The 20975-nt window shown below is 49.4% G+C and overlaps 1 protein-coding gene across 2 annotated transcripts in view; it reads right to left on the bottom strand.

The window, feature by feature from the left end:
* Wscd2 (WSC domain containing 2) overlaps positions 1 to 20975 on the bottom strand; it is an 88298-nt gene that overhangs the window by 30868 nt on the left and 36455 nt on the right. Inside the window, exons 2-4 of one of the 2 annotated variants that reach the window (XM_031337444.1) lie at positions 11634 to 11656; positions 8105 to 9021; positions 1205 to 1319 (exon numbers count right to left, since the gene is read on the bottom strand). In XM_031337444.1, the coding sequence (XP_031193304.1) occupies positions 1205 to 1319; positions 8105 to 8504 (515 nt within the window). In that variant the 5' untranslated portion in view covers positions 8505 to 9021; positions 11634 to 11656. The remainder of the gene's footprint in view (positions 1 to 1204; positions 1320 to 8104; positions 9022 to 11633; positions 11657 to 20975) is intronic. The other variant, XM_031337443.1, reaches the window with a different exon arrangement.

The following is a 20975-nucleotide window of genomic DNA, read 5'->3' as shown; positions in this document are numbered from 1 at the left end:
GGGACAGGCACCCAGATTTATGGCTGCAGATGCCCTGGTGACAATAGCCATAGTCACCATAGTGACTTGGTGACATTAGCCCTGCCCCATCCATCTGCTCCTCCTAGAAGATGAATCAAGAGCAACTGACATGACTGAGCATCTTGGAACCTCACCTATAGGACCTGCTCCATGTCCCTGTCCCCAGACTCCTGCTTCTCAGACATCCCTTGGGACCCTCTCCGACAATAGAACCCATTGACAGAAGCGTGCTATCAGTTCTAAAATTGGAGATAGCCTGTCTCTGAGCCAGAAGAGATGAAGGCTGAGGAGGAAGAACCTTGTTCTAGAGAGGGTTCAGCAGCTTCCAGCCAAGGAAGGGGTTTGTATGCCAGCTGACCTCCTTCCTGGTTTGGGAGCGCAGGAAGCCCACAGGGTGTGTGTAAATTGTATTCTTTAAGAGGTAGAGTTTGAAACCAGGCATGATGGTACAGGTCTGCAATCCCAATCTAGCTCTGAAACTCCAGAGCTAGAGGCAGGGACTGCTAAGACTTGTGATCACACAACCACCACATCTCAGAGACAATCAGTAGTCCAAACTAAGCTCACCCATGTAACCAGCTAACCATGCACACCATACCTTCCAAGACTGATCCTTGGCACACTCCATACAGTTGTATGGTCGTACTCCCATTGCATGCATCTTCTGGGCGCACACATGCATGTGCACATACATGTAGACACACATGTACACAAACATGTATATATATTTATATGTGTGTGTACATACATACTTATCTGCATACATGTGTATGCTCATCCATATACAGACATATGTGTGCACAACATGTACATATATATTTATATAAGTGTGTACACACATGCTTATGTGCACATACATCCATGTGTACACATAAGCACAAACATGTACATATGCATTTGGATATGTGTATACACACATGCTTATGTGCACACACATGCATGTGTATATATATGCAGACACACATGTGCACAAACATGCATATATGCATTTAGATGTGTGTGTACACACATGCTTATGTACACACATGTGCATACGCACTAGTCAATCATTCTTGCAATCCTTTCTACATTCCCATTCACCCTCTGACAAGCCAAGACAAATTATCAAAGGAACACCCCCCAGAAAGGGTTGGAAGGGACATGTCTGGGGATATGGTGGCAGCATTGGGGAACAGGGCACTACCGTTCAGCACAGTTGTCCTGGCAACGGAAGACTGTCATCTTTTTGTAGTCGAAAAAGGACACACCTCGCAGGGCCCGGCTCTGGGTGTCGTCCAGGTAGCAGCCGATGTACTTGGCTGTGGGGAAGGAGGAAGAGTCAGGTATACTTGAGGATGAAGCCAGAGGGCTGCAGGAGGTGGCCCATGTGCCGCTCCCTGTCTATGTGGCTTTGCCAAGTGTATAGCACCTGATTCCCAAGAGATGGGAACTTCTGGGTCTTGGCCAATCAGAGCAGTGGGAACTAGTGGGTGAGACTACAGACTCTGAAGACAGTAGGACACAGGAGGGGTTCCTTTCTCCAGACCGCAGCCATGTTCAGGGTCTCCTGTTGACACTGAACACTGGCCATACCTGTAGCCCAGGACGATCCTTACTTCACTCAGGATAAGGCCTATTTTAGTGACTGTGTTAGGTCTGGAACCTTCCACTCCTTTACGGCCTGCCTCAGGGGTCTCACTGCACTTGGATGGTTCAAGGTTCTGGCCTCACTTTACACAGTTACTCCCCAGCTCTGGTTTACAGGGCTTAGATGGGTTGACTTTCCTGTGTTTTCCTTATAGTGGGGATGAAACCACCAATCACTCACCAGAGTGGAATGTCTCACGAATGCTCTATTATACTGTCCTGTATGTGCTAGGTACAAGGGTCTGAGGAAGATACTGGCCATTCACTGGGCTGGGCTTAGCACTTTACAGTCTGTCTCTCTAGGGGACTCGGGTGGATGCTTCCATCCAAGAGCACTTTAAAAGATATCTAAGAACCATGCAGTTGTTGACACTGCAAACATTTTCCTTTATGTCTAGCAGGACCTCATACACAGAGACAGCACCTTAGAGTCTGTGCAAATCTCTTATTTTCTCTTAATATTTTCCCAACATCTGGATGTGAGTTATGATAAGTGCTTCATCCACATCACTTACTGAATCCTCACCAAGTCTCTGTGAGGATATTATCTCTACTCTGTGGTCCAGAGAGGTTGCTATCTACTCAGGGTAACACAGCTCGGATAAACAAAGCCAGAGCTGGACACACATGCAGCCTAGCTTCAGATCCCTCTGCTGGATGTTTGGGATGTGCCTGTATACCGCAAAGATCTGGCATTCTTTCAGAGGTCTAGAGAGGAGAGGCTCGGAGCTGAAAGCTGAATGAAGGTTTGAATGCAGGTCTATAGGACCCACAGTAGCTCTTTCTGCCCTTCCCTTGGAAGAGGGGGATCCAGCCAGGTCCTGGGATCCCCAACGGCCTTCCCAGGGAGTGGCCAGTGACAGCTGACACTTCCTCTGCCTAGGAGGCTGTCCAGGTTAAACAAGAAGAGATCCTTTCCCTGTCCTTCACTAGGGATGCTCCCCCACCATGCATGGTGGTTGTCCACTCTGCTGGACACCAGTCTTTATCCTGGCAGCTTGGACTTCCTTCACACAACAGCAGTAATAGCTCCTCAGAGAACAGTCTGGCTTCAAAGGGAACACTGGTGCCCCAGCCCCACACAAGCCTGTCACCGGTGACAGCTCTGGAGGGTCCTGCTGGCCTTTGTTCTTGCTGGCCATCCTAAATACCTCCTGCCTCAGACAGAATCTCAGCTGCTAGAATGCTGCAGGGCACAGGGCAGGGCCACCCACAAAGGACTGAGCCTCTAAGTCTTTGTTTATTTCTGTTTCAGGGAAAACCCAGGGCCTGACATGTACACAGTTACTACCTCCCATCCACAGAGAGTCTTAGACCCAGCCCAAGCCCAGTTCCATCTCCTCCATAACTACTGCTTTTGAGGCCATACCTTGGGGGTTTCTCCATTCTTCTCAAACACCAGGATGGAGGACCAGAGAAAGCACTCCTGTGGCAACAGTCAGGGTTGGATCACACATCTTCCCCGCCCCGCCCCCCCAGCCCCAAACCTGGACTTTTAGTTTGAGATGACAGGCTCACTAGGGCAGAGGTTCCTTTTTCAGTTTGTATGGTATGGTGCATGGTGGGGGTTCAAGGGCTTTGGGAACCCAGGGGTCTATCTGAACTACTGAATGCTGTGTGACTCCATCTTGCCCTCCCCAAGCTAGTATTAAGCTGAGATATCCCACACAGCTTCTATACACATCTGCTGAAGGGACACCTGAGAGTCTACTCCCTTATCTGTCAAAGGAAGGGAGACACAAGGTCCTCTGGAGACATTGAACATTGGCATGTCACATACCATTGCCCAGGGAAGTTAACGTCAAGGCCAGGACCTGTTGGCTCCTCCCTGCCAGCCTATCTGGCTTCTATCCTTGGAATGTCACAGCGCTGCCAAGTTTGAGCTCAGTCTTGTGACTGCCAACTACTGGGCCCTCTCCAGCCTCCATCCCAGGCATGACCACCAGAGGCAGGTCAGGTATGTAAGACAGAGGGACCTAGTCACAGGATACACAATGGGGGGGGGGGGGATTTATGGCTGACTTCATACAATCCATCCAGGACCTCAGGGACCACTGAAATAGCTATGGCTTTATCTCTAGCCCAGAATCCAGCATGTGAGAACCTCCTCTCCTGCACCAAATTCTCCTCTTTTCTTATTTTTCCTTCAGCTCCCATTAATCTTTCCAGGGAAGTTCCTTCTCTCTGATGGAGGCCATTTGCTAAGAGGATGGCTGAGTGTAAGGAGGTCTGCATGTTTTTCTCTGTACTGTTGTGGGAGGATTCTGTGGTATCCCGCTGTGCTGACATTAGCCAGGTCTGTGGTTTATAGCACCTAGGCACAGAGCTGGGCTCCTAGAGACATCATTAACCAACCTCTCCAACAAACGAGATAAAAAAATTCTTCCTTGGGCCCCTGCCCAAGAAGAGATAACAGGTTCTTAAGCCCAATGCTTCAGAATAGGGCTTGTGACAGAGGTGATTTAGTCAATTGGAGGAAGGTAGCCCCAAATCAACAAGGCTGATAGCCTTGTAAGAAGATGACCATGTGACCAAGATGTTCATGTGACCAAATGAAAGAAGGCACTGGGTGTGGCACCCATGGATGGAACAGAGAAACAAATGAGAGTGGAGATGTATGCATATATATTTACATACACAATATATACACATATGTAATGACTATATGCATGTTCACAGTATATGTGCACACATGTAGACGTTTCTGTGTGTAAATATGTGTTTATGTTTGTGGGTAAGGTGAATGTTCATGCATGTGTGCATGTGTGCATGCACACATGTGTATGGGGTGAACACTTCCACACACGTGTGCACATTGCAGCTAGCATCGGGTATTGTTCCTTAGGTTTCTGCTCCTGAATTCCTTCTTTCCTGGTTAGGTGGAATCATGAAGCCACTCACTGGCTGCTGAGGGAAGCCATGTGTGTGCACAGCTACAGGCAGGGCCTGGCTCTCCGTCCCACATGCCTACATCCAGCAGGACACTTCCAGCTTGGGAGGGAGCCAGGCTTCAGTGTCAGGTTAGAAAAGCATTTTGATTTTGAAAGTGCTGATTTAAGGTGCTGAACCTCAAATAAGTCTATCAACAGACAGGACATGTTTTCCTAATAACACTGCCTGCTTCCGGGGCTGCCTGCCAAGAGCCCGGAGTTTGGGGCAACTTTTGTGTGTGTGTGTGTGTGTGTATATATATACATATATATACATATATACACACACACACATATATATATATATATATATATATATATATATATATATATATATATATATATATTTGTATAAGGTCAACTGCTGTGCTGTTCGAGCATTGAGAAGAAGATACGCATGCTGTGGAAGCCAATAACTTCACTTATCTGGCAATCTCTGTAACCAGGGCAAGCCAATGCTCTCTGAACTCGGTCTTACCATGTTCAATGTGGACCAAAACAGCTTCACATTCATGGGGTAGCACTAGTTAAATAAAGCAATGAATTAATCCTACATGGTCTAGCCCACAGTGGGGGCTCAATGGTTAGCACCGGTACTAGCAACAGGGCAGCTACTGAGTGACATCAGGACCCAGAGGGTGAGCCAGAGGGTGAGCCAGGCATGTGCACAGGCCACTCTATTCTAAGCCACAAGCAGGACATAAACAGCAGTGAGCATGGAGCAGGCATTCAATAAATAGTGATGTTACTGCTGACAGCCATAGTGGCCATGTGACGGTGTCTCAGTATCCCACAGGGGTGGGGCCCAGCATCCCCAACATGTTTACAAAGTCCAACATTTGCATAGAACTCAGATCTTTCCTCCCTCTCGTGTTTATCAGTTCTCTCTAAATGACTTTAGCCCACAACACAATGTGAACGCTGGAAATACAAGGGGAAAGCCAGTGTGTGTTCCTTACAAATGGATTTTTCTTAGGATTTTGTTTTTTTTGTTTGTTTGTTTGTTTTGCTTTATTTGTTTATGTCTGTGGTGGGCTGAATCTCTGGGTATGAACCCTCAGCTATGAAGAGCATTTGATTCTTACAACTCACAGGGATGCCATCATTCGGACCCACTGTCACAGGAGCCACTGTGTGACCTGTGACACGCATCTGATCAGACTTAGAAACAGCAGAGTACTGGATCTGGAGAAAGCTGAAATGAGGAGGTCCCCTGGCAGAGGGAGAGTCCCACATTCATTTACCCATTCTGTCACTCAGGTATCAGCTGGGTGCAGACGGAGCGCACCTGGCGCTGTCCCAGGTGCTGACGGGTTGAACTGGCGAAGGCTCTGGAGCACGTGTCTCTGCGTAGCCGTGCTCTAGGGCCTTCGCCGTACAAGCAAAATGTCTTTGAATTGTAATGTGCATGGCTTCAGGGTAAGTAAGGCTATGGAGTGTGGCTGTGGCCATGCACTGGGTGGAACTGGTTAGGTCACTCTGGAAAGTGGCTATGGGAGGCAGAGGCTCCAAAAAAGGAGCTGTGCAGAGGATGTGTGTGGGGAAAGAGTAAATAGGATAAAGGACTGTGCCCAGGGGCAAAGAGAGCAGGAGGAAGCTCAGTGCACAGCAGGGACAGAAGGCTGCTGTGTAGAAGGGAACCTGAGAACTTTAGGAACAGGCTAGCAGGAACTTTGGGGACTTTCAAAGGACTGGGTGGTGTTTGGAGTGGCCAGAGGTAGAATCTGAGGGGATAATGTGGAAAGAGCAGCAATTTCTCTAACAGACTAGCCTCGTAATGCTAGAGATGATTGCTCCCTGAGTAGATCCTAGGGGCACTTCCTGATCATTGCTAACTGCCAGTTCTGTCTCAGATGCATTGCCAGATCCTTGCCAGATCCATGTCTCACTGGCCATTGTCTGGGCCACACAGACAATGTATGCTAAGGTGGTGTTGGATTCCTAGGCCAAGGCCCCCAAGGTCTCTGTGAGCTCTGGGCTCTCTCACAGGACAGGATGCTAAGAGTCTCCGTGACAGGTCCCCATGGGACTGGGGCAAGGGCAGGGGCACCCGTCCCTGTCCCTGTCCCTGTCCCTAGGATGGGTCCCTTTGTGAATCCTGTGCCTTCCAGGGGTGGAGAGGCCTTCCTACAGTGACACACAAAGGCCTTGGGGGACCAATCCTCTCACCCCATTCTCACTGGGTTCCCACACATCCTCCCATTGTAATCTTGTGAGCTGTGGCTATGGCAGGCTTCCCCAGCCCGCTGGTCACATGATAGCTGTCAGTGGAGTGGGGGTACCTTCAGAGAGAGCCAGGCATCTGGCTAGATGGTACTTAAACCCCAGGTGATATTGATAACAGCTGTGAAGCCCTGAACTGGCATCTTTACCTCTCAAGCCCCCACTTCCACATCTGGTTCTTGATTTTATTTTATTTTAAATTCTTTGTATGTGTGGTAGTGGCTATGTGTCAGAGGCATAAGATCCCGCTGTATCTGGGGTTACAGGTAGGTATATACCACCTAAGTGCTGGGAATGGAACTGAGTCCTCTGGAAGAACATCTGCTCTCTGACCTGCTGAACCATCTGTCTAGTCCCATTTGCTTGTTTGTGAGATGAGGTCTCCTAACCTAGTCTGACCTCCAATTCTCTATATAGCTAAGAATGACCTTGAACTTCTGAGTCTTGTTTCTTACCTCTGTAGTGCTGGAGTTAGAGGTGTGCATTACCCTGCCTTGGATTGTGCATGCTGGGGAAGCACTCTATTAATTGAGCTACATCCCTGCCAGCCGACCACATCTGTTAAATAGGCATGAGCTCATTTATACCCCATTCTAGCCTGTGGTGTGTACCAGTAATCAGAATCTTTTTGGGTGTAAAAGGCTGAGAAAATGCAAGGCAATGGAATTTACCCAGGGTAGTGTTAGTGCCTGGAGCATTGTCTCATTATTTAGTCTAGGCTAGCCTCTGACTCCTCCCCTTACCAGGGCAGTGTTAGTGCCTGGAGTATCATCACCAGGACAAGGATTCTTTAGCATGGCTTTAGCTTTGCTTTGCTAAGTAGCTGCCATTAATCCTGGGCTCCTGGTGTCTTTTGTTTTTTTCTCTTTGAGACAGAGTCTCATTATATAACCCAGGCTAGCCTTTGACTCCTCCCAGTTCAGTCTCCCCAGGGCAGGAATGTAGGTATTCACCACCCTGCCCAAACTACCTCTCTGTAAAACAGGAAGAGTAACTGCTCGGTTCAGCACTGTGGGAGCCGATTCTGCACTGTCAAGTGCTCACCACGGATCCTGGGGCGTTCTGTGCTCTGGAACGTTGATTCTGGAGTTTCTGTGTGTTTAGCAAGCAGTGGGATTCTAAACCAAGGCAAGTGTGGGGTTCAAATGGAACTTGCCCAATTAAGGAGTAGCTACATGACTCACTCATTATGCATGACAGGACCAATTCCCTACATTCACGTGTGTCTGGAGCTCTGAGACCATTTAGTGGCTGTTATTTCTACTTGGTGTCTGTATTTTCCCTTCATCCCTCCAGGTTCTTACCTCTCTCCTCCTCCTTTTCCTTCTCTTTCTCCCGAACAACCCTCCCCTTGAGGGCTCGGCTCCAGGCTCCTCCGTAGTCGCCCAGCTTGGATCGCTCGCTGCTGTCCTTGCCCTTGAATGTGGGTCCGTACCTACGTGCAATGCTGGAGGCCTCCACGGTGTCCCGGAAACCTCTGCCCAGGTGCAAGTCACCCAGGAAAGGCAGCTCGGCTCCTTCTGCCTGGCTTCCCGCTGCGGGGCTGGCCTGGCTCTGGGGCACCGCGGGCTGGCCCACGAAGCCCGAGTGCAGGAAGACGAGGCTCCCGGCGGTCAGGTAGATAGCCAGCAGGGTAAAGAAGCGCACGGGCTTCCTGCGGAAATACCGGAAACACCGCTGGAACTTGAACCAGAGCTTGGCCATAGCAGGATCATTCCGGACTGGCTCGGGGCTGGCTGAGTGGATGGCTGGGAAGGGGCGTGGAGGGAGTGGCTTCTCAGGACTCCACAGGAATGAAACCGCAATGGGCTCGATGCTCTGATCCCTCCACGGAGACACTGTAGCAGGAAAGCAAGCCAGCTCCTGGCTGAGTCCAGAGGTGACAAGGACAAAGGTTACTGGAATGCAAGGTCAAGGTGGGCTGCCTGGGGCCAAGAGAGCAGATTTACAGGACACAGTCTCCATTCCCCACATCTTATTCTTCACTCAGGGTGTGGCTAAAGAACTCTGGTGACAGGCATTGGGGGAGGGAGCCCCCCAGCTGCAAAGTCACTCTGACCCCTTCTCAGCCCTCTGGGCTGTTGAGTCTGATTAGTTCACTGAGAGCTCTGATGCTGGCCTCTTCTCTATCTCCAATGGGTGACCAAGTTGTGTGCCACCTTCTGGGGACATGTGCTGGAAGGACTCCATCTGGTTACACTTCAGGCCACTCGGCTACCACCTATAAAACATCAGACACAGGCATGAGGGCCCCTTACCGAAGCCTGGAAGGGAAAGAGATCTCGAGCAACCTCAAGGGGGTATGTGGAGGCTCAGAGAGGTCTGGAAGCTCCTTGAGAGCAAGGCTGTGTGGCCTCCAGGAGTGCAGAACCTTGCCTTCACTCTCTGCCACATTGGAATTGGGGTCCTTCAATTACTGGGCTGGACTCTGGGGTTTGTATAGAATCTGCACACACCCTCCCATGGGTTTCCAAACATCTCACATGGCCTAGAACACCTAACACAGTCTCAATGCTCAGGAGTTGTTGTTATAAAGTACTTAAAAAATAATGGCAAAAAAGGACTTTTTCATCCATTCAGTATGGATGCAGTGGGTGCGTGTGTGTGTGTGTGTATATATATTTGTGTATCTCTGGTATGTATGTGTGTGTGTGTGTATTTGTGTGTCTCTGTGTGTCTCTGGTATGTATGTGTCGGTGTGTATGTATATATGTATGCCTCTGTGTGTGTGTTATGAGTATGTGCATGTGTGTATGTATGTATGTATGTGTGAATTAGTTGGTGTGTGTGTATGTATGTATGTATGTATCTTTGTGTGTATGTATGTGTGTGCTATGAGTGTGTCCCTGTGTGAGTCTGCTTGTTTCTCTATGTATGTATGTGTGCATGTGTGTGTGCATGTGTGTGTTATAAGTGTGTGTTGAGGCCAGAGGTCAATGTGGAGTAACTTCTTCAGTCACTCCTGTTGTGCTTTGAGACTGGGTCTTTTCACTAAAACTAGAAGCTAGTTTAGCAACACTGCCTGGCCAGTGAGCTCCGTGTATCCTCCTGCCTCTGCCCTCCCACTGCTGAGGATCCGAGTTCAGGTCCCCATGTTTACGTGGCCAATTCTTCACCAGCTGAGCCATGTCCCCAGCCCCAGGCTTTTCCCTTTACCTGCTTCCCACCCAGGGTTGGTTCAATCTGTATGTAACAGCCGCCAGCAGGGCAGAGGCCCAGGCTGCTTGCTCCTCCCTTTCTACACGAGCTTTGCATGCATTTATCAAATGTGCATGGATGTGTGGGTTCCCATAAGTCCAAAGAAAACCTCAGAGACTTTGCTGAGCCCAAATTCATCCCTATGGTTCCCCTAAGGAGGCCAGCTATGTTCCACCTATAGCTGAGATGCTGAGATAAAACATAGTTCCTGAGGGCTTGTGTCCTAATGCAGAACTCAAATCTACGGGCCATCATCTCTGCCTGAGCAGGATATGGGAAGGGAGAGCAAGCTTAGTAAGCCACACATCCATGAGATCAGCATTGGCTGTGAGCTTTCAGGTGGCCAGCTCTGGGGTGAATGTCCTCTATAGAATATAATATCATTTATTTTCTCTTATCTTACAGGTGAAGGAAGGGAGGGTTTCCAGGATGAGTAGGGTAGCACTGCAATTTAAAACCAGGTTCTTTTAATTTTTTGGAGAGGGTTCCATGTAGCCCAGGCTAGATTCAAATGTGCTTTGTAGCTGAGGCTATCCCTGAACTCCTGTTCTCCCTGCCTTTACCTCCCAAGTGCTGGGATTACAGGTAAGTGCCATCTTGCTTGGCCAAACCACAACTCTTAACCTTCTTTGACACCGTCTCTCCACAAACACTCTGGACACTGCCTGACAATTCAGAGATAGCCTCAAAGCAAGAGCCCATATCTTTCTGACGACTGCAGCCACTAACCCTGGTCAAAGCTTTTCGAGAGAGTCTGATGGTTAGGAACTCAAATTTCCATGGGGAGTATTGGAAAGTTCTAGCTTTCCAACTACATCTCTGCTGTCACCAGGTGGCCTTGGAGAGGGCTCATGGGTAAGAAAAGTTGAGTACCCTACTCTGGACCATCTGCCAGAAAAGAAACCTGGATGTAGGTTGACTATTGGGCAATGCTGTTTCATATTGCTACCAGCAGGGGGCAACAGGATGCTCTCAGCCAATGCAAGGGAGACCCAGTTGTCCATCACCAGTGGAAATAGGGCTCTGGGACGGCCTCTCAAGCCACACAACAGCTCGTGAGTTTCACTGAGGTTCTGGGTGGTGTCCACCATCACACTCCTTGGGACTCAGCACTTAACTATACCAACTATGTCCTAGGCATGTGGAATTGATTGAGAACGGCACAAAAATCCATGCACGTCTGCCACCAAACATCTGTCTGTCCATCTGACACCTTCAACACACCCATTAGTTTATTCACCCAGCCATCCACCCTTTTATCCATCTGCCAGTGTGTCATCTTCCTTCAGGACACCTACCCACTCATCCATCCTTCCAGCCAAACTGTGACAGCCCATCCATCCATCTCTCCACTCAGCCAGGCACTGTCTGTCCTTCCAGTTACATAGAACAGGGCCAGGGAGATGGCTCAGCAGGGAAAGGCAGTTGCCTCCACACCCGATAGTTCAAGTTCAATCCTCAGGAACCCACATGATAGCAAGAGAGAACTGACTCCTGAAAGCTGTCCACTGACCTCCATGAGCACACTGTGGCATGATCCTATGCATAAATGCATACACACATACACACATACACACACAGATAATAAATAAATAAATAAATAAATAAATAAATAAATAAATAAATGTAACTTACAGACTATGTAATCTATGGTCTGCCTTCAGGGAACCAAGGGGGAAAAACAGTTATATAGCTGCTGTATCAGCTACATAATGACAAAGCCCAGAATGGGAGTACGTATCTCATGATACAGAACAGCAATTCACATTGATAATGTTTAATAAGCACTTATACATGCCACTCCATATGTATACTCATGCCCACATGCTTATTCATACACATGCACATTTATATACGCAGGCATTCACATTACATGTATATTCATATACATGCACATACATACTCACACATGCACACTCACACACATGCGTGCTCACACAAATGCACACTCACACTCATAACATGCATGTTCATACTCATATGTACATTCCTAAACAAACTTACATATATACTCACGCAATTCATACTTGCACTCATGTACACACATATACTTTCACACTCACATGCACATTCATACACATGCACACTAATACACATGCTCACACATGCACACTCACATATACATGCACATTCACACTCATTACATATGCATGTTCACACTCCCATGCATTCATATATATATATATACATGTATATACTCACACATGCACACACTCACACACATGCACACGCATACACATGCATGTTCACACTCACATGCACAATTCATACACACAGGTACACCCACACACAGACTCACACACATGCATATTCATATATTCACATTCACATACATTCACACAATACACACTCACACATGCACATGCACACTCATACACATGCACATTCACACTCTTCTTTGATTCTCACAATGATTCTGTGAGTTTCTGCATCATCTTATGGAGCTGAGAATTGAGTGTCAGAGCGATTGATGGATTCATTCTGAGACACACAGCTGGTGGGAGGAGGGAGGCTGTGAGGACCCCAGGACTTCAGACATACTCCTACCCAGCATCTGCCTCTTGCTTTGGGATCACAAGTTCAATCACACAATAGAGAGGAGCCCTTGAGCCCTTACTGAGGCCCCAGATTTGGGTTTACCAAGTCGGGAGATTTGAGGGCCCTGCTGAGTCTTGGGGGTATGGGAACCTGTAGCAGTGGATGGTCTATAGCTGCCTGGGGAGAGAGATCAAAGAGGGCTTTCCCAGAGACGAGCTTTTGACCCATCAGGCCTGGGGAAGTAGATATTCTGTAGGTAGAGGAGAGCTGAGGAAGAAGAGCCAGGTCAGGAGGCAAAGAACAGTGGGTGGAGCCAGACACAGGAGTCCTTCCTGCCTGGGTCCTGCTAGGGGTAGAGAACATGTGTGCATGTGTGTGAGTGTGCATGTGTGAATATATATGTGTGTGTGTATGAATGTGCATGTGAGTGTGAACATGCATGTGTATGAGTGTGAATATGCATGTGAGTGTGTATGTGTGTGTATATGTGGGTTTCACGATCACTGCATTTTAGCTTCTCCCCATTTTTGAGGCAGCGTCTCATGTAAGCCAGGCTGCCTCAATCTCACTGTGTAGCCAAAGATGATCTTGAACTCCCAATCCTCCTGCTTCCTCCTCTCAAATGCTGGTTTACAGGTCTGCGTCACATCGGTTTAAGGAGTGCCGGAGACTAACACAGGACTGCCTGCATGCTAAGAGCCCCCTCCAACCACACTGTATATCCCCAGAGCACTCCACACTGTAGGAAGATCATCTTGAAGCTGACGCCTCACGGGAGCCCATGCACTTCACACCTATTTGCCAGGAAGAGAGGAAGCCAGGAGTCACTCTGGTACTTCGAGGGATCCCCTCAACTCTGTGGACCACAGATCCTTAGGGCAGAGCATGGCCCCAGCCAGTAGCCCACCTGGTTCATTTGACTGGAGAGAGACACCCGTTTCCACCAGCCTCAAGCTCCCCGACTCTCCTGCACTCTCTGCTTATACTGTTGGAGGACTGAATGAAAGTGTAGAGGATAGAGACGCTCCAGGCCACCCTGCTCATCTGCCTCATGTGAGCAACCAGGAAGCTATTTTCCACATCAGTGAGGAACATGCCCTTGCTCCCTGCAGCCATTCCCTCACTGATGATGTTTCTAGATCTGGCTCTTTGGTTTCCCCCTCTATGTTCTTTATATTGCCACACATTTTTTTCCTTAAGTGGTTGCCAAGTGGACATCTGGGGACACTGAACTCATTAGCAGCTGACAGGAGACAGGAAGCGACGGGCATGGGGGGGTGGTAGGGGACTCAGGGAAGAAGGACACAGAGCAGGGACCATGCCACCCCACCTTCTGGAGGATGGTGCAGATGGGAACTTCCTACCCACACCCTCCTGTCAGGGGTAGGAAGGAAAGCATCCTGGAGTCTGAACCCCATACACTATGCCTTCACCCCAGTACCTGGTGTACTGTAGGCCCCCAGACTGCTCACAGTGGGGAAAGCAGGGACTGCCCCTCACCCCTGCACTCAACTTAAGATCAAGTCTTTGTACCAAGGGCTGGTGTGCTCAGGTATGATAGCAGACCGCAGTGCCTTATCCTCAGAGGAACCTAGACACCTCTCTGCCTTCTGAAGGTGCCAGCCCTCCCCCACGCAGCATCTCTCCCATGCAGCATCTCTCCCTAAGACTTTGTCTCTCATTCCCCTTTCCTTCCTCTCACAGACAGAAATCCCACCTCAAAGCAGACAGAAGAATTAGCTGCCCTTTGTCGAACACATGCTTTGTTCCGGGTGCCACGTTTAAAGGACTTACAAACACACCCCATATTTTCCTCTCTCCTTCCAACCTTTGAGGCAGGTCTGAAGTCTTCCCAGGTCCACAGATGCATCCACAGCCCCAATCCCAGACACTTTCTGCAGGAAGCCCTTTCTATTTCCTGGGGATTCTAGCACATCGATTTTCTTCCTCCCTCGCTCGGCAGCTCCAGTGTCTAAACCTGCATTGTTTCTCTACGAGGTGAATCAGTCACAGAGACGTGAAGTACAGGCCCTGGGTTAGCACTTACTGAGGAGAGGATGGCCCGCATGTTCCCTGCTCTTCCTTGCAGGGGACCTCAGTGTCCCCATCTATAAAGTGTGTCTTCCCTTACTGGACATGCACAAGACTTGATTCAGTGTTTCCAACAGTAGCCCGAGTGACTGAATGTAGATTATTTTTTAGTACTAGAAACAACTTAGGGGTTGAGCTGCCAAGTTAGAGTTGAGTGGGGGTACGGCTGCCTGGCAGGAAGGGAAACCATGAGGCTCCTCACCCTGTAGCTCCTTCCTTTAGAAGTTTCTCCCCCTGACCCCCAGGTTCTTGAGGGAGCCTAGAAGGAAATGCTTAGGCTGGGAAGGGGCTGGGTTCTTCCTTCCACACTTCAGGGCCTGACCTGGGGTCAGAGGCAGTTAAGGGATTGATTAGACAAGTCCAGGGACCAAACCTATGAACAAAGTTTGCCCAAGAAAGAGCTGCTGAGAGACATGACTGATGGAGACAATGTCTTCCGGTGCTAAGGAGAGGCGCACCTGGATCACCTCTGTCTTCATTTCCTACCTCCTGACAACATAGACCACCAAGGAGAGGAAAGGCAGGACGCCATTGCTGGAGGAGTGTGCCTCTCACAAGGGGTTTCTGTCCACCCTGGCCGGCTTGTTTCACAGACCTACCCCATGTACATGTCCTGGCTTCATCTCATTTTGCTTTTAGAGTTTAGTTTAATCTGTTATTATAGTGTATGTACGTGTGCACACTCACGCCACATCACATGTGGAGGTCAGAGGGAAACCGGAGGTCAGAGGGCAACTTTCTCAGTTTTCTTCTTCCACAGACTACTCCAGGGACCAGGCTTGGGCTGTATAGCAAGTGCAGAGCCATGCAGCTTGCCCTGGTTTTTGTTTTGAGATAAGGTCTTACATAGCCCAAGCTAGCCTCAAACTCCCTATGTACCCAAGGATGGCCCTGGAGTCCTGGTCCTCTGGCGTCCACCTCCAGGGTGCTAGATTACAGGCAAGCCCCATCAAGCTCAGCACTGTCCCACCTTTCCTTAATACTGTGAGGCACTGAGACAGAGGTGTAGAGAAACGGAGAGTCTTGGCTCTCTCCACTGTCACCAGAACTCCAAATAAATACTTCTCCCTCTGCCAGTTCCTGCTCCACAGCTTCTTTAAATTCAGAGAAACCAAGGCAGGGCATTTAAGAACCTCATTAAGTGCCTAGCTGTCCAAAAACAGACCAAATGTCAGTCCCCGTGAGAAGAGGGAGGGGGAAACAGATGAGCAGAAGGGGACATTGAGTCAGGAGCCAAGTCTTGGACCTTGATACTTCCAGGCACCTGGACGCTGTCCTCGGCACACAACATTGGGCCCAGAGTCCCCAGAAAGCAGCATCCTAAATCTAACATTCTCCTCCATCTGACCCAGACTCTGTCACTGGGGAAATCTGGGGAAGGCCCTGTTCAAGGGCCATATTACTAGGGAACCCGGGGCCCCTTTGGAATCTTAGGTTTATTAATAAAAGAATTATAAGACAGTCCCCAAAAGGAAGCCCAAGAACAATTAGTGTCTGAGAGAAAACAGCATGGCAGGTAAACTGGGAATCTTGGCAGCTGACTGAAGGAGGGAGATGGGAGACAGAGAGAGAGAGACAGAGAGAGAGACAGAGACAGAGAGACAGAGACAGAGATAGAGAGACACAGAGACATACACACACACAGAGACAGAGACAGGGAGACACACACAGAGAGACAGAGACAGAGAGAAACAGAGATAGAGATAGAGAGACACAGAGACATACACACACAGAGAGACAGAGACAGAGAGACAGAGACAGGGAGACACACACACAGAGACAGAAATAGAGAGACAGAGACAGAGAGAAACAGAGACAGAGATAGAGAGACACAGAGACATACACACACACACACACACACACACACACACAGAGAGAGAGAGAGAGAGAGAGAGAGAGAGAGAGAGAGAGAGAGCCATGTCCTTTTACATTAGGGTCCAAGAAAGCTGGCAGGTCCAGCAATGGAGCACAGACATCACTTGGCAGATGAGGGATAGGACAGCTTCAGAGAAAGAGTGAGAAGACCCAGTGTGTCTGGGAACGGAGGCCCAAGCTTTCAACAGTGACTGAAAGGATATATAGAGAACAAAAAGTTCTACTTTTCTGAGTTAGCATACCCCCAATGTGCAAGCAAATATCTGCAAGCATCCCCACCACTGGAGAGCCTTCTAGGATGGAAAAGTACATAATGTTGTTAGGGAATAATTATTCTTTCCTCTATGGTTCAAAGTCCATGGGAGAGGGGTATATTCCCAATGGCCTCCTAGCCCACTACCTACCTAACACTGAGGTGGTCCTCAGGTCTCACCCAAAGGAGCTGACATCAGATGTACCTCCAGACAGGGGACTATGATTCAGCACTGAAGAGGAACTCTTGTGTGATTCCAACCATGAGATATTCTGGGAAGGACAACATCACAGAGACGGCAATGCTGTGGCGTTACCTGCAGCTGGGGTGAGGTGGGGTGGGGGAGGGACTGGTGGAGCCCAGGACTCAGCCCTGCTGATACTGTAATGATGCATACATGGGGGGGTCCAGAACCAAAGAACACATGACACTGAGAACAGTCCTAAAGCCTGAATCACAATGAAGGGAGCATACGCAAATGACCACAGGTCCGACCAGATCTGAACCCCACTGTTGTTCATGGAATGGGCAGGGGGAACAGGGGACTATCTGCTGCTTCAACAAATATGATCGTTTGCACATTAACTTAACCATGGTTGGCAGCGACTCATCACACATTTCAAACAGCTAGAAGAGTGGGTTTTGAATGTTCTAACCTAAAGAAATGACGAATGTTCCAGGCAATAGATGAGCTGGTTCCTTTGGTCACCTCAGCATGCACAGGGTAGACTGAGACATCATCACCCTGTGTCCCATAACACACACCATTATTTTAGCTGCAATGGAAAGTGTTTGCAACAGTTTTTTTTTTTTTCTTTTTTAGCTGCAATTGAAAGTGTTTGCAACAGTTTGTTTGATTTTTTTTTTCCAGGAAAAGATAGTTACATACTTGCCAACACTGGCCTGGGAAGGTAAGAGAAGCTGTAGAAAGGGAGGGACAGACAGACAAGGTGGAAGCTGTCTCCTGTCCAGTGGTTCTGATGACCCGGCTGAGACCCAGTCCCCATCTGTGTTCCTCTCCACCAGGCAGCTGGCTGACTTCTGTAGCAGGCAGCACTCCCTTCCTCAGGAGAGAGCCTTGTAAGGCAGGGCCCTGGGCCCCTATCATTAAGCCATCTGGAGCCATCGCTCTCCTGCAGGCTCTGCTGTGTCGCAGGTCAATTAGTGCTCATTTGCATAGGCATCCTTAATAGGCTGCTAATTGTCAGGGGGATAATGGATGGTTGTGTTCATGGGCAGAATGTTTATCCAGGGGCCAGACCCATGGGGGTGGCAGAGCAGAGAGAAAGGGAAAGGAGAGGACCTGCAGTCCAGAGGAGGCTCAGGAGGGAAAGATGGAGCCAGCTCTGCTATGCTGACACAGTAGCATCCTGTGGAGTCTGAGTATCTCTGCACTCAAGGGTGCTTCTTCAGTCTGCTCTATTAAAATAACCTGAAAGTGCCAAGTAGCAAAGGGGAGCCATATGGGCCCTCTGGAGAGGTCTGTGAGCTGAGAACCCCAGAGAAGGTCCCCAGCAGGGGGACACCATGCAGCATGTACTGACTGGATGGATACCAGGACAGGAGCCATGTAGCAGAGGCTGCACCTCAAGCTGTCCCGGAACCCGAGGGCAACTCTGTCCATGCTTCCTAAGGTAGACCACACAGAGTGTAGGAGGGAAGTCCTAAGGTCCCTTCTGGGGCAGGGCTGGGTCATGCCTTAGCTGTCCTGCACAAAGCCAGGATACACATTCTCTTCTTGGTGGGGCTCAGGCCTGTGACCACAAAGTTCTGGTCATTCAGTGTGGCCTTTTGAAGAACACATATGCTAACCTGTGTCAGCAAAGTTGGCTGACAGGAACACTCTGAAGAGGGGCTTGAGGGCCACCAAGGAACATCGCCAAGTTTCCAGAACTCATACCACCCTCCCATCAGCTATGTCTTCTCTAGAGGAGGGAGCATGGAGCTGGATAGGAGGCCCAGAACCCAGCAAAGTAGTATTCTCTCACAGAAGGGGAAACTGAGGCCCAGAGGCTGTTCAACGGGATCAGCTCTTGTCATTGCCGTCCTAGAGGGCAAAGGTGCTCTTAGGAACCAGCCAGGACAGGCGGGATGATTTATATGGGGAGGACTCACAGAACCCAACAGAATGACCCAGGGTCACCAAACCAAGTCAGACCCAGCAAGCTCCAGAAACTGCCACCCTGTATACACACTGCTTCTAGCCACAATCACACACCACTGCTACTTGTTGATACACCTAGTTGGACTCTAATTTGGGAACAGTGACTGCTTCCAGTAGAAACTCTTTCTCAGAGAGGAATTTTCCACCCAGGAGCGTCTCTGGCCCAGTCTTGTGTCCCAGCCACATTGCATGTACTGGAGGGGGAGCCTCTGCCCTGCCTGCAGTAGCTCCCTCAAGGCCACAGCAGACCCGCTGCTGTCTGGGCCTTCATCTCCACCATCATGACCTCTCCAGGGGACCCCACAGTGGTTTGATGCTCTTTTGACAGACGAGGAAGGCAATCTAATGACGGAAGAGGAAGACAATAAACAAGACACCGCTCAGACTCGGGTTGGTGCCTGTCTAGAACCTCCTTCCCTCTGCTGACCCGAGGCCTCCAATCTGAGGAGACAGCATGGTGATCAGATTCTCTCAGATTCAGGGAACCTTTTTCCTTGGCGTGTTCAGAGCTCATGCAGGGAATGAGGACTTCTCAGAAGGGGCAGAGGTCCCTGGCCCTTGGGATCTTCAGCATTGCCTTCAGGTGGCTATAGAAGGGTTCTGTGGTACTTAGTGGAAAACCGCCTCCTCCAATGTCTTCCTATGAGGGCAACCTCAGGCAGAAAGCGGATGTCCTCCAGATCCTCTGTCAATCATCTGAACATCATAAGAGACGAAGCTTGAGCCCCTCATGGCGCATTCTTGCCGTCCCTTCTCCCACCCTAGCACAGACATACAGCATGCTATCCCACCCTCTCTCCTCATTCCCAGCACAGACCAGGGTCCTGAACCCCACTCAAAATGAGGAACAGCAGCTGCTGCCTTTTGCCCCAGAAACCCGGTTAGTGCTGGAAGCTGCAAACTAGATTCTTCAGCTCTTGGGAATTGAAAGTGAACCGCCAGCTGGAGCCTGAAGCCCTCAGGCCATGTTCCTGCTCCTCAGAGGCTGGTGCTGACCGGAGCTATTCTCTGCACCACAGGATGGCCAGCCACAGGGATACGGCTGTAGGCACAGTTTCCGACCTGCCCTGGGGAACAAGCCTAGGCAAAGACACAGACAGCTCTTGGGCTCACCATTCAACTCACCCAGCTTTTACCTAGCTTTCGACCACTGGCTCTATTTTGGGGTTCAATGCTGCGGTTCCCATTCACAGGACCTTGTGGTAGGGTGGCCAGGGTCTACCAACTGGCAGTGGGTTCTCTGACTGGGACATTTAGATTCTGCTACTTTCTGTGTCAATGCTCCCAGGGAGACAGTCATGCCTCAGTGCCTTCCAGGGGACTGGGGAGAAAGACACACCCATGAATTATATATTTCCAGTCATCTCCAAATTGCTCAGCAATTACAGAACACCACAGTAGCCACGGGAGGTAGGAGCCTCCCTGTGGGCTGAGACATAGCCGGGCAGAAAGGACCTCATCAGCCAGAGGATGGCTTAGAAATGAGTTTATGGTTGTTTCTTTTTTCTTTTTCTTTTCCTCTCCGTCACCAAGTTGTGCTTTGAAAAACACAGGGAAGCATATGAGGGTTCTTGAAAATGATTTGATATTCTGCATCACAGAATGGAGGTTGCAGGACACCTCAAGCAAGCTGGTTCTCTCCTTCTGTCATGTGCTCTCTGGGGAGCAAAGTCAGATCCATCAGGTTTGGTCCAGAGTATCCATAGCAGCTAATCCATCTCGCCAGCCATTGCATGGGCTCTGTTACCAGTTAGACTTGAGTTTGGATCTTGGTGCTCACACAAGATGGAACAAGGAACACGGGGTCGTTTAAGGCATCGGGGCTGCAAGTTCTTATGTGTAACACAGGGTGAGAGTACCAATCCACTCCCATCTCTTTGGTTGTTGAGAGGGCTGGTTGACATAGCAGGGGCTAAGCACATTACATTAGTGGGGGAGGAAGGAAGCAGCTGGACACCTTGCCTGGATTGCAGGAAGTAACCCAGATAGCCTCGGCAGGAAGGTCAGGTCAGAGGCAGGAGACCTTGTCTCTCTCTGAGCTTCCAATTTCCAATCT

Source organism: Mastomys coucha, unplaced genomic scaffold (assembly GCF_008632895.1).
Source record: "Mastomys coucha isolate ucsf_1 unplaced genomic scaffold, UCSF_Mcou_1 pScaffold22, whole genome shotgun sequence".
Taxonomy (NCBI): Eukaryota; Metazoa; Chordata; class Mammalia; order Rodentia; family Muridae; genus Mastomys; species Mastomys coucha.
This window is presented reverse-complemented; position numbering and strand designations above follow the sequence as displayed.